Source organism: Phytophthora parasitica (assembly GCF_000247585.1).
Source record: "Phytophthora parasitica INRA-310 unplaced genomic scaffold supercont2.92, whole genome shotgun sequence".
NCBI classification, from domain to species: domain Eukaryota; phylum Oomycota; class Peronosporomycetes; order Peronosporales; family Peronosporaceae; genus Phytophthora; species Phytophthora nicotianae.
The window spans coordinates 121321-133622 of NW_008649078.1; the positions used below are offsets into that span (position 1 = coordinate 121321).

General features: G+C 45.7%; 5 protein-coding genes across 5 annotated transcripts; 4 read left to right on the forward strand and 1 right to left on the reverse strand.

The window, feature by feature from the left end:
- Positions 1 to 1118: 1118 nt before the first annotated feature.
- Positions 1119 to 1500, reverse strand: PPTG_18740 (hypothetical protein; the record flags this gene model as incomplete). Its single annotated transcript, XM_008916978.1, has 2 exons — positions 1119 to 1171; positions 1245 to 1500. 2 exons carry the CDS (start codon positions 1498 to 1500, stop codon positions 1119 to 1121), a joined length of 309 nt encoding a protein of 102 aa, XP_008915226.1.
- A 2272-nt stretch (positions 1501 to 3772) lies between these two features.
- PPTG_18741 (hypothetical protein) lies at positions 3773 to 7329 on the forward strand. Its single transcript, XM_008916979.1, has one exon. It carries the CDS (start codon positions 3873 to 3875, stop codon positions 7257 to 7259), a length of 3387 nt encoding a protein of 1128 aa, XP_008915227.1. The 5' UTR covers positions 3773 to 3872; the 3' UTR covers positions 7260 to 7329.
- An 85-nt stretch (positions 7330 to 7414) lies between these two features.
- Positions 7415 to 9209, forward strand: PPTG_18742 (hypothetical protein; the record flags this gene model as incomplete). The annotated part of the gene is made up of 3 exons (XM_008916980.1): positions 7415 to 8723; positions 8795 to 9076; positions 9154 to 9209. The coding sequence occupies 3 exons, from the start codon at positions 7415 to 7417 to the stop codon at positions 9207 to 9209; spliced, it is 1647 nt and encodes a 548-aa protein (XP_008915228.1).
- Positions 9210 to 10018: 809 nt separating this feature from the next.
- On the forward strand, positions 10019 to 10609 carry PPTG_18743 (hypothetical protein; the record flags this gene model as incomplete). The annotated part of the gene is made up of 1 exon (XM_008916981.1): positions 10019 to 10609. The coding sequence occupies one exon, from the start codon at positions 10019 to 10021 to the stop codon at positions 10607 to 10609; it is 591 nt and encodes a 196-aa protein (XP_008915229.1).
- A 431-nt stretch (positions 10610 to 11040) lies between these two features.
- Positions 11041 to 12253, forward strand: PPTG_18744 (hypothetical protein; the record flags this gene model as incomplete). Its single annotated transcript, XM_008916982.1, has 3 exons — positions 11041 to 11059; positions 11489 to 12075; positions 12179 to 12253. The coding sequence occupies 3 exons, from the start codon at positions 11041 to 11043 to the stop codon at positions 12251 to 12253; spliced, it is 681 nt and encodes a 226-aa protein (XP_008915230.1).
- Positions 12254 to 12302: the final 49 nt, after the last annotated feature.

Consider the following 12302-nt stretch of genomic DNA (forward strand, 5'->3'; position numbering starts at 1 on the left):
GAGTTTTTTTTAGTGCTCCCCCTCTTTACAGGTAAGCATTACATCAAACCACTTGCGAATTGTAAAAAACAAAAATTGCATTTTTCTTTGCTTAGAGTGGACACTAGATTTGCTCCAAATATGAAATAATTACCATTGTAGCCGGAGTAAACCAGTACGTTGTAATTAGTGGTTGCTGAGTTACGCACAAAAGAATGCATATTGTATTTAAAAAAATATATATACAATTGGAATAGCATCATACACTAAAAAGTAAAGCTCCATACTCGGCTAATATACTCGCGATTATACAAAGGCATCTACAGTATACATAGTACATAGCATTTGGAGCGATTTCCGCAGCCTCTCTATCGTAGAGAGGCTGCGGAAATCTAGTGGGGTCTACTACCCGAAAGTCCATCTTTTCTCAAGTTCAACAAAACAACTGGAAAGGAACTTCATCAAATGACAATGATACTTCGCTTGTGTGGCGTTCTCTTGATTGCCCGTAATCCGCTTTGTACGTTGTAATCATGCTTTCTAGCGGCGACTTTGTCTATTTGTTCGCACTTGAGGTCGTTATCCTGCGATACCTTATATCGATGGCATTCCAAGATCCATTGTTGCGGTCAGGCAAGGGCAAAAAAAAAATCAATTTGCATCGATTTCTTGAATTACGCCCTATTGCAGTTTTCATCACAGTTACCTTTTAGGGTGTAGGTGAACTTACCATTGGCATCGCTGTGACTCGTCTGGTGGCGGTGTCTTGTAGACACTGTACAGGGCTACGACACTTCGATGATTATAAACCCATATCCGTACAGTGGAATTCTCTATTTCCCTGAGGTGTCGACATGACACTTAGTATTGATCTTTAAGGGCGTGTGCAGAGCATCTATTATCTGTATTAATAGTGTACATTTAATTTAAACGCCCGAAATTCAAAAATTTACAACTGTTTACAACACACCGATCAAGTCATTAAAAAAACGGATCGACGTTTTAGATACGAATTCGCACCGATTTTGGCTACGTACACGGTCGGTTCTGCGGATTCTGCCTCTTGTTTACATTCGACAGTAAACACCAGCTTGCTTAATGTGTTTAAGTTGCGTTTCCCATGTGTATTATTCAAAATATCAGAACTTTCTCTTCGAGTTTAACCACGCGAATTTAAATGTGAAATCAGCACCTTACCGTAGTCAAAAAGAAACACATGTTAGTCTCCCTCGCGATAGATCTTCCAAATGCACAAATGCACTCACCGTGGTGATCCAACGACACTTGCATGATGTAGACGAAAATCAAGTTCAGCTTCGTCTGAACCACACTGGCGTACACGTCTAGAACAAAGGCTAGCTGCTGCAAACCAGAATATCCAAGTCTGCGTTTTAGTACGATGACCATCATGACGAATGACCCGAGCTCAAAGAAACTGTAGAGTAGTGTGCTGAGCATTTTAGCCGTGAACTCTTCTCTTGATAATCCAGCTAACGCTGGGTAATGAGCACTGTTGGGCATGTGGAATAAAATGAATTGGTGCAAACCTAGGTGAATATCAAATAGAACGCGTTAATAACATTTCCTCGAGAGAGAGAGAGAGAGAGTAGTAAGGTAGACTACTTACAGTATACAAATGGCAATACCACTTCGACATACTCAACCAGAACGAGATACTCTATAATAAAGAGCAGGTGAGCACTTCTTCGGACAAAACGAGCACGTTCCTTCCGACTGAAAATCTGCTCAAGCCCGCCTGAAAGATCATATTTAGTAGGTATCTGCGGTCCTTCAGCTGCAACGGGCACAATGGGACCTAGGTGTTGCTTGTTCTGATGTCTACTGTGTTGGGTCGGTGGGCTACAAGGGACAACTCGTGCTTTCTGAAGTATCATCCATCTCTCTTTACGTCTTCCATCTTGGCATGTTCTGTATGATTCCAGGGTAGCTGCACTCGTACTTCTTTCATTTTTACTACCCGCAACGTCCATGGACATCTTCTTCTCTGTATACATCGTGCCTGCAGTCGATCCAATAGTGTTTTGGTGTTGCTCAGTATTCAGAAGGCGAACGGCCACTTGCACAAAGTTTTCTTTCGCACATGGGTGGTCTGGCGGAATTTTACGCATTAGCAAGTTCACTTCTTTAAGAAGTTTCACCATATCAATCATCGATACCCAAAACTGGAGCAGATCGACTGCCATAATCGTAGCTGTGGATGCCCAAGATGTAGCGGTCTGAAGAACATTTGATACGTAAAGTGCGTTGTAAACCTCAACGACGAAGATGACACACTGAGGTTTCTGATCATGATCGTCAGCAAGTGCACGACTGATCCAATTTTTAGCAACAATCTGAATAATGGGTAATACAGCGACGAACACAACTTGGTTAACTCCAGTAAGCGATACGAAGCCCAATATGTACAATGGGTAAACAAAGGGAAGCGTAGTTTGACAGTTGTAAACCACAAGCTGCCTCTTGACATCCACCAAGATCGAAGGATCAGTTCGCCACTGATGTCCAGAAATGTACGTGAAGCATGCAGCGATCACAATAACAAACGGTGGACCCGCGATAAGCAAGCCAAACGGAAGTGGGAAGACTGTCAGAACGCACAGTCCGAATATGAACAAGATCGAAACTGTAGCTGCCAGCAAAGAAACCCAGACAATCTGGAACTTCGTCAACTTAAGTCGAGGCACACCATGACCCATTTGGACTAGAGCTGAGGCGCCCATAAAACACATTATAACCCATGATCGGACAAAGAAAACTCCATTTTTGTACACCCCAGCTTCGGCAGGAGATAGTGGTGGGGTCTCTTTTAGCAAACTCAACACAAGACACGGTAGGGGGGTGAGCGCACAAACCAGTAGTATCCGTCGTGTACTGAGACCGTCCATGTAACATCCGAGCTGTCGAAGCCTCTCCGCCGAGTAGCTACCTTGATACTCCACTTGAATCGAAACCCACGCCTCCCTTAGATGCCATCGGGCATTTCGTAGCTTCTGTGCCATTAGACTGGATTGTCGAAAAGGCATTAAAACATTGGCCACAGTCTCCATTTATAGTGGCTTTTCAAAATCTAATTATGTCCTTTGTCGTTTTAACTAACAAGCGGGTAAGATATAAATAAAATCTAAGTGTGTAGTCCATGCCTGATAATTATTTTTTTAATTTTGGCATTAAAACGTAGGCCACCGTCTCCACTGCCTATACTTTTAATTAAAGAAATGTACTCCTTCGGTATAACTAGCGTTTCAAGAAAAAAATGGCATTGGATAAATTGATGAACTTCGCCAGAGCTTTATCGCTTGGAATTGAATGAGAAAGAATAGACCATGTGCTCTCGGTCTATTCTCTCTTACTATATATCCAGACTTAACTACTTAAGTATATAGATATTTGGTCCGTATTGGCTTTTAGTGAAAAGATTGTTTGAGTTCAAATAACGAGTTCTATCAAAGCCATATTTCGAAACAGCTCTGGATTCTAACATTGAAGCTTAAAAACCTTTATTGCTTAACCCATTTTAAAGATATCTCCTAAGTAAAATGATGAAGGCTGTTCTACAATATACTATGGGCCATTCAAGTCGCAAAAAGTTGCGCTGTCTGTTGTATGCTGTGTTCTTACTGGTGGTCGCTCATGTGCAGAGGTCGCAGAATTCATGGTGCCACCATTTTGCCGTAAAAAAAATTTAATGCAATATTTTGACAGAACAATTCTGTTTTTGTGGCCAGTTTATCACCACCCTAAAATTAACTAAGCCGAATTTATTATGCGATATCCAAGGTTCAGTGTCTTGTCGGATTTTCTGATATTTCACCACAAAAGGTACCCACATTCCCGAGCGGACGCATAGCTCGACAGCTTCGCGCTCTTCGACCATGGCGCACGATGGGTCCTCAGACGACGAATCAGCATTCCTAGACACACAAGACACTGTAGAAGACGACGGCATGCTCCCTGAATCCAAACTCCCCCTAGAAGTCGAGTTATCACCCAGTTCGTCATCGGTATCTCCTCTCAAGTCAGGTTCTCCGGCTGCCATCGGTCGTCCCAAGGCTGTATCCGCTGCCGCCGCACCCATATCACTCTTACCCAATAGAACGGATACAGACGGCTCGAATGATACCCTCCACGGCGTCTGGGATGCTCATCGACGCACACAATCGACCGGGAACTTGAGAATGGAAAACTCGACTATAGGAACTCCTATAGCCGTCAACTCCGCAGCTCCTGCGGCCTACCTGGCCAGTCCTGCACACTCAGAGTCTGCGCTAATGTCTAAGGGTGTAGTGCCTCCTCCTCCGCCCATTTCAGTGCGTCCAGCAGCCGATACAAAACCTAATGGATTTATGTCCATGGGAGGAAATTTACTGGCCGGAATGGCCGACTTTGCAGCAATGAAATCACCCAGAGGCACTATGCAGAAAGTTCACGTGGTGTATCCGACACCAGGACCCCTTTACGTGGATTTATACTCGAGAGACGATGGAACAGGAGCTCGAGTGAAAGGATTTCGACGAAAACCGGACGGATCTATGGCGGACGCTGAAGCTTCAAGACGAGTTTATCCCGGAGATGAATTGGTATTAATTAACACAGCGGATGTAACCAAGATGGTGTTTGCAGAGATCATTACGACGGCTAGAGAGGCGACATTCCCATTAACTTTGACGTTCCATTGTTTCCTGAAAAATAGAGAGGAGCATAATAACCTGGTTCAGGAGAAGCCGATACAACCGGACAGAAAGTACTCAAGTGGGCCGTTGCCGCCGATGTCGCCGTCTAGCAGTGCAGGGTGGGGTGCTAGATTGAGCCAGATGACAAGATCTGGGTCGTTTGAGCAGAAGAATAGCGGTTCAGAGCTCAATAATGACGCACCGCGATCACCTTCGCCCAGTTCCGAGACAAACGGAGGGAAATTCGGCTTCTCGCTGGGCAAAGTGGGTACAGATGGCGTGAAAAAGAACCTATTTCGTATGATGGGCAACAAACCCTCACGACCTGAAGAAGATAAGAATGTTGTGAAGGGCTGGATGAATGATCTCGCACTCAAACCTCACAACAGTTCAACAGGAGGACGTCATCGGAAAACGCCGGTGAATACAAACACTGACGTGCTGCACTCGACGCCAATTGTCGCCGTGACTACTGGAGGAAGGTTTGTGGGTGTTCTGGATGACGATGTGAATGAATTCGCGCTCACGTGGTTCAGGAAAACTCCACCAGAGATGGATATTCGACAGATTAAAGGTGTGAAGCGATGTCCTTACTTCCCGTCCGTGGATGACGTAGGTGCAATCTTATCGCTACAGTGTGAGTCGCTGCGATTTCCTCAGTTCAAACGTGTCGTGGAGATGCCTAGTCCATTGGTGCTTGATCCAGCGGTAGGCAATACGGTCGATGTGTTGCTTGAAGCAGGTGCGGGGTCGTTCTCTGCTACGTTGGCGAGTAATGAACACGATAGCTTCCAGATTAAGATCTCACCAGACGATGTGAGTTTAGTCAAGATTTCAGAAGACGAGGATGAAGGAGGGGTGGTGGTAAAGGCTGCGTACAGTACGTTTCTTCAGGTGCTGCTAGATCCTGCGGACCAACTACGGTTTACACTGAAAGTGCAAGAGTTCGGGGGCTTCCTGGGTAACCGCGAAGGTGACGTGTGTGATCTGAAGAAGCGACACGCGCAGCTGCAATCCTTGTCTTGCTTTTTCTTAGTGGCGCAGAACAGACAGAACCGTGACATTATGACGCTCCTGATCCGCAAGTTTAGAGCGCGTTTGATCACGTCTGAGCAAGAAGAACAAGCGCAAACTGATGAAAGGAATCTGTTCATGGATCCAGCGTTTGTAGTTGCAGCGACACCCCCATCACCACTTACTGCCTCTCAATCCGTCGGATCCAACTCGGGAGCCATGTCACCAGCTAATAACTCAGATACAGCAAGCAATACAGGATCACCGACGACTACGCCGTCTTCGGGAGCTGTGCCTTCGCCTGCTGGAAAGAATCGTCTACGACTACAAAGCGAAGGCTCATTTACGTCCGTGTCAAGTGCGCGACTCAGTGATCTGGTTGGCTTGGAGCCTGATGATGCTGGAGATCCTACAAAAGAGAGAAGTTCTGACGTAACTCCAGCTGCAACGCCATCGCGTTCTGCCATGACCTCAAGTAAAAATGGGTTCAGTGAGAGCAGCACCAGTATTGCTGGCGACAATGTATTTATCGAAGGCCGACTTGCAGCACAGGACAAAGAGATCGCCATGCTTCGAGAGAAACTCTCGTCCATGTCGATTCTTCTCAAAACCGCCGAGCAGGAAAACAAACAGGTCACTGCGTCGCTGGAAGTTAAAGACAATCGCATCGAACTTCAGCAAATGAAGCTTCGACAATTTGAAAAGTTCCCAGGACAGTGCGACGCTCAAGCTCGTGAAATCCACTCGTTACGTACGAAGTTAGAGGACGAAGAGCGAAAGCATGTGCAATGCAAGGAAGAGTTGCAACAAGTGCTTAGCGTAGCGGCAAAGCGTGCAGCAGAGATGACAGACCAGGGTGTTCAAACAGAGGCGCAGTTCCTGGATGGTGAAGGCTTAGGCGCTACTGTGAGTTCTGTATCGGGATGGGAGCGTGATGCTTGGTCCGGTACTGTTGCTACAGTCAGTGCAAGCGACTTGCAGCAACAAATTAAGGATCAGCAGCTCCAAATTACACAGCTACAAGAGGAGCAGGTCAAGTTGATTACCGAGCGTAACATGTTCCGCGCTAAATCTCTGGAGCTTTCGAAGGAGCTTCGTAAGTTGGTAGGAGCCAATAACAACCGGCCACTTGACGACCTCGAGACACAATTGGCAGAGCGTAGAACTCTCCAAGCAGAACTTGCCGCTGTCAAGGCGGATGCTAAGAGCACAGCTGACGAGTTGGCAGAGCTGAAAAGTGTACTCGACAGTGTTGGTGACAAGGACAAAGGCACTAAGCGTCTTGCAGCGCAGAACGCGGAGTTACAGCGTACTGTGCATCAGCTACAGGATTCTCTGAGCGAATCGAGAGATCAAGTGGATGCTGTCAAGAAAATCAACAGCGCGCTTGCATCTCGTCTCCATCGGCTGCAACCGGAGACTCGCGGTAGTATCGTCGAAGAAACACCTATTTCGTCGTCAACAGGGTTCCCTGCTTTCACATCTGATGATGAAGACGATGACGATGAAGAAGAAGAGGACGAAGAACTACAGGATGGCCTTGCAGAGTTCAGAAGATCATTAGTTGGACAGTGAAGAAAATATTTGACAGTATTAGATTTTTTTAAAAGAAACTATTTGTGTCAGCACTTTGGCATTGAAACTATTTTTTTTTTGTGATCGATTGGTCTGCGCCACAGCGACATATGGAAACCCCCTGGAATGTCTTCCATCGTGTTTGGGCTGCGTGGATGGCCATGCAAGTTGAGTTCCATGGTCGGTATTCCGTTGAGCGACTGTGCCGCCTCAACAACTACGTGCAGACAGCGAGTCTTTGTCGAGTGATGTCTGTAGCTGTATTGTCTCCTCTACCCTGCCTCATATTGGCAATTATGGTCGAAGCTGTTCCGCTGACAGCGCCCGAAGCTGGAGTTCGCGCCAACTGGGTCTTCCTGATTCGCTTCGGCTTTGTTGCGGGTCTCATGGTCGGCTCAATGGTTTTCCAAATGGGTCAAAATGTACCAGCTTTGATAGTGAAAACTCGACATATAGTCACTATCGCTGTACTGTCAGCAGGTGCATCAGTCGTAACTCTCTACGCAGTGGCTTCGGCCACCGTATTCCCAGTGCCCTTTACCATGCTTTTAGCGTCACCCCCGTCCATTGTCGTGTATGGAGTATGCTTCGCAATTTTTTGGGGTGCTCAATTCAAGGCAAACTCGTCGATTCAGAAAGAAATGGAACAGCAGACGGCGGTGTTGAATTGCCAGATATCACTTACACTAATCTACCCGATGTACATATTCGGATTCACTTCGTTTACTGGTGTCTATCAAACGATATTTGTTGTGGTACTCCCTATCATCAAGTTGATTGCCAAAAACTGGGTTAGCCGTGCTCTTGCCGGTCACAATGATTGTAAACCAGAAGCCGTAATTTTCAATGTGGATGTGTTTAACGCACTATACATTGCGAATGCGCTTCAAGTGGCCTCAACCCAAGCTTCGACAGTAACTATTATGGTGGTGGACCTGTTGCACTTCTGGGTTTCAATGTTTGACGTGGTAGAGGTCCTGAGCAAAGTGAAGGTGCTCATGGCGAAGATACCAGAGGGGCATCCAATTGGCAGAGAAAATTTCTTGCAGATAGCGATGCGGTTATTGGATCACGAAACGCAGCAAATGTCAAAAATCAGTGCATCGCATCCGACTCGGAAAAGTAGGCTTGAATCTTGGGTAAATACAAACGCAAAGAATAACGTGAGTCGTCTAAGCGAGCATGAAGACGATGAAACAAACGAAAAGGCTAGCCAAACGAGGAAACCATCTCTCGGAACACGAGTTCTTCCTGTCGTTCCAGTACAAAATCAACAACCCGTGCGTCTGTCAACTGGAACAGAAACACAATCGAAGTTAGATCAAAGCTCGTGTATTGAACTTCCAGAGGTGTTTTCGAAAAAGGAACGCGCATTATTCATTCGTCAAAGCGCCCGGGTGCTCTTTATCACGGAGTATCTTGTTCTTATGGAGTACATCGAGGTGGTTCTCCCGCTACTGTACTGTAAGTACAAGCACTCGTTTCTAGTTGAATCAAAAACGCTACAACGCTTAACGATATATTTATTCTAACAGGTGCTCATCACATGATCGTGTATTATCTGCATAACCGCGCTTACTACCCACCATTAGCGAGTCTTTCGAGTTCCGAGCTGAACTCGACCATCTCTCGCGTTTTGATCTACAGTTCATTGGAATTTGCGTCGCTGGTTATGGCGATGTTTTTGTTGAAACGAAATCTAGGTTTTTTACCCACTGGCCAACTATCGTTCGTACTAGAGAACCAAGCAGGGATTATCCAGGGAAAGCTGCTTATTCTTTTCATCTACGTCATGCAGATTTCGTTGGTTCACATCGGTATGTATCTAAGCTTTGACATTTTGTTTTTAAAATGTCAATCTGCTAACAAAATCCCTTTCAATTACCAATCCTAGGTGCTGACTTTAGCTTTAAATTCGCATGGCTACATGATTCTAAGCCGAACAACTGAGTAATAATAGAAATTAGCGAACAGAACTTTTACACTTCTTTCGTTTATGAAGTACAAGTCCTTATTCAAAATGCTTTTGCGCCATTTTTCTTGTCGTTCCCATCTTATTACTTTACCTCAGTAACCTGCTTTCATTGGCAACCCAGTTTAATGTAGTGTCAGTGATTTTTAAGCTCGTAAGTTTCGTGGTAGTCAGTATCGGATACTTCGAAGTAGTTGAATATTTATTTGAGCTACGCCCTACTCCCTTTCTTCACTCATCATAAAAAATCATGCCAGTGTGGATGCTGGTGCAGTTGTATGAATGGGTGTCTGAGTTAAACTAGAAATTTTGATGTCCAAGATAAAATAACAACGATTTTTGCATGCCAAATTAGCCCATTTGGTTTAATGACTTGGTGAGCGCAGAGGCTAATGATGATGCTCTTAGCTCACCTCGATTTGATAAATAAATCACCAGCCAAGAAACCCTGACTTCTTAAAGTGGACTTGTTGCGTCAGCGCCACTAACCTTTAGTCAATTACTTCGTGTGTGCAAAGAGCATCCTTTGGTAACATTCCTGGTACGTGCAAATCATGCAAGATATTCGGGGTGCCGACTCAAGCTTTGTCTGAATCTTGGATTTTTGAGGTGCACAAGCCAAGCTCAAAAATGAACCCAACGATTACCAAGATTTTGGGATCTAGTTACCAGTAGCTCCAAGGCGAATCATGTTTTCATACCCGGTTCGTCGTAAACCGACACAACACACTTCTCAATTTACTTTAACAACTTCACACCATCAGTTGCACTCCACCCTACTCAAGCGATGCAGTACAAAGCCGCAGTTTTCTTGGGCGTCTTTGCTTCATCACTCTTCCCGTCGATTGACGCGGGTTCGGTTGCGTTCACGAGTTACTTCGAGGGCGGCAATTGCTCCGGGACGCCACACTTCATCTACGAGGAAGACTGCGATAAGTGCAAAGTCGAAGATTGTACCGTGACTTCCATCGGAGGCACAGTCTATTCGAGCAAGGTGGATTGCTACGAGAGCGACCGAGAGGGGACTGCTTCCATCTACGCTGATGCGAGTGCGCCTTATGTGCTGCTGGAGCAGTATTCACCTCCTACTGGATGTGACAACTGGGTGAACGGACTCGCATTCTATGCAGATGGTCAGTGTCGTGTTCTACCCGACATCGCGTCGTATACTGCTGCCATCGCTGTCGTCAATGCGAACATGTCACTAGAGTTGCAGTTGTTTAACGATCCAGAGTGTACTGACGCTGTGAGTGACATGTCCGTCTCGAGCACCGATGTTGAGTACACGTGCTTTGCCGGCTACTCGGAATCGTACGGTTTCGTGTACTACACAACGGCTTCGGACTCCGAATCGGAGGACTGCAACGACTCTGACTAGTTCTGATGACTACTCGAATCACACGGCTAGTTGGACTTGATCCAATGTTCGATTTCTGCGCTTCAATTACAGCCACTGAATTTTTTGATACGCGAATAAGACGAATTATGTGTTTAATGTTGCAGTCATTCTATTAGCCACAGGTAAGTTACCTAGCTCATATCGAAAGTCGCCAGGAGGTCTCGATCAAAGTTGATGATTTTCTTGAGTGTGGAACTACGTCTTCCGCCCCGTTCGCATAAGGTCAATTGGTAGCAAAAGTAAAGGTGTTGGGACAAAACTTCGTCAGCTCTGGTACGACTTTTTTCGCGTCTAAAATGCGGTTTGATGATATATTGTTTTCTATTTCAAGTTTTTGCATGAGTCCGATATTCTGGGTTACCAAAGCTAAAAACGGATACATTGAGGTAGTAATTTCAATCCTTCCACACATGATCAAGCAGATTCAGAGTACGACTCGGCGGCTTTGGACAGCATGGATGTCTGTTCAAGTCGAATTCCAAGGTCGATATTCGGTAGACCGCCTTCAGAGACTAGCCTCGTACTCAAGAAGTTTGAAAGCTTCACGACTTCTAGCAATACTCGTATTCACGCCATTACCCAGTCTCGCCATCAGTTTATTGAAAGAATTGCCACCTCTCAGTCCTCCAGAAGCGGGTGTGTTCAACAACGAAGTATTTTTCGTCCGTTCATGGTTGGTACTGGCTTTCATAAGTGGAAACGTGCTGATTCAAATGGGTCAAAGTGCACCTCGTCTTAAACTGACCCCTCGGCAAGTGGTCCTCTCCGCTTTATTCGCGTCGGCTGTTTCTGTGGGAATCATTGTCCTCTTATGTGTGCTGACAGTCTTCCCGTTACCATTCGGGTTACTCATTGTAGCACCGCCCGACGTCATCCTGACAACTGCGTGCTTTGTTTACATTTCAGGACCTCGATGGAGAGCTGACCCGACCTTATGGGAAGACGTTAAGCGACAATTGTCAGTATTCAATTGCCAAGTAGCACTCACGTTCATCTACCCGATCTACATTTATGGATTTGTATCACTCACTGGTATTCACCAGGCGATGTTCGTCGTCATTTTGCCAATTATTCAACTGATCGCGAAGAATTGGGTCAGTCGTCAACACACGAATCATGATCTCAAACCTGAAAGCGTTATTTTCATTGTGGAAGTTTTCAACGCTCTTTATGTCTCGAATGCACTCCACAATTCTTCGTCGTGGAAGACGACAGCCGCAATTATGACCATCGATTTCTTACACTTCTGGATGTCCATGTTTGACGTTATAGAGGCTCTGAACGAGGTGAAGATCCTTATGGCTAAAATTCCTCGTAGCCACCCGACCGCACAGGAGAGTTTTGTGCAGATAGCGATGAGAATCCTGGATATTGAGGCCACATTGAAGGCGTCAAGGACAGATAGCACTAAGAATGCGTCTTGGGGATTGCGAATGGAGAAATGGGTGAGTTCTAGCAATGAAAGCAAAGCATCCTCTTCTAGAGATGCAAGTTCTACCGCAACACGAATGATCATGGGATCCGGCCGCAAGTTATCTTCGAATATAGCGCGAATCTTCCCAATTCGCTTTTTCCACCGTCGAAAGTGGTGGCAACCCAGAGTCCGACCAACGTTCGCTGTAGAAGGCCACAAAGTTACGAGACATCCGAGGGAAGAGCTAAAACTTGAAAC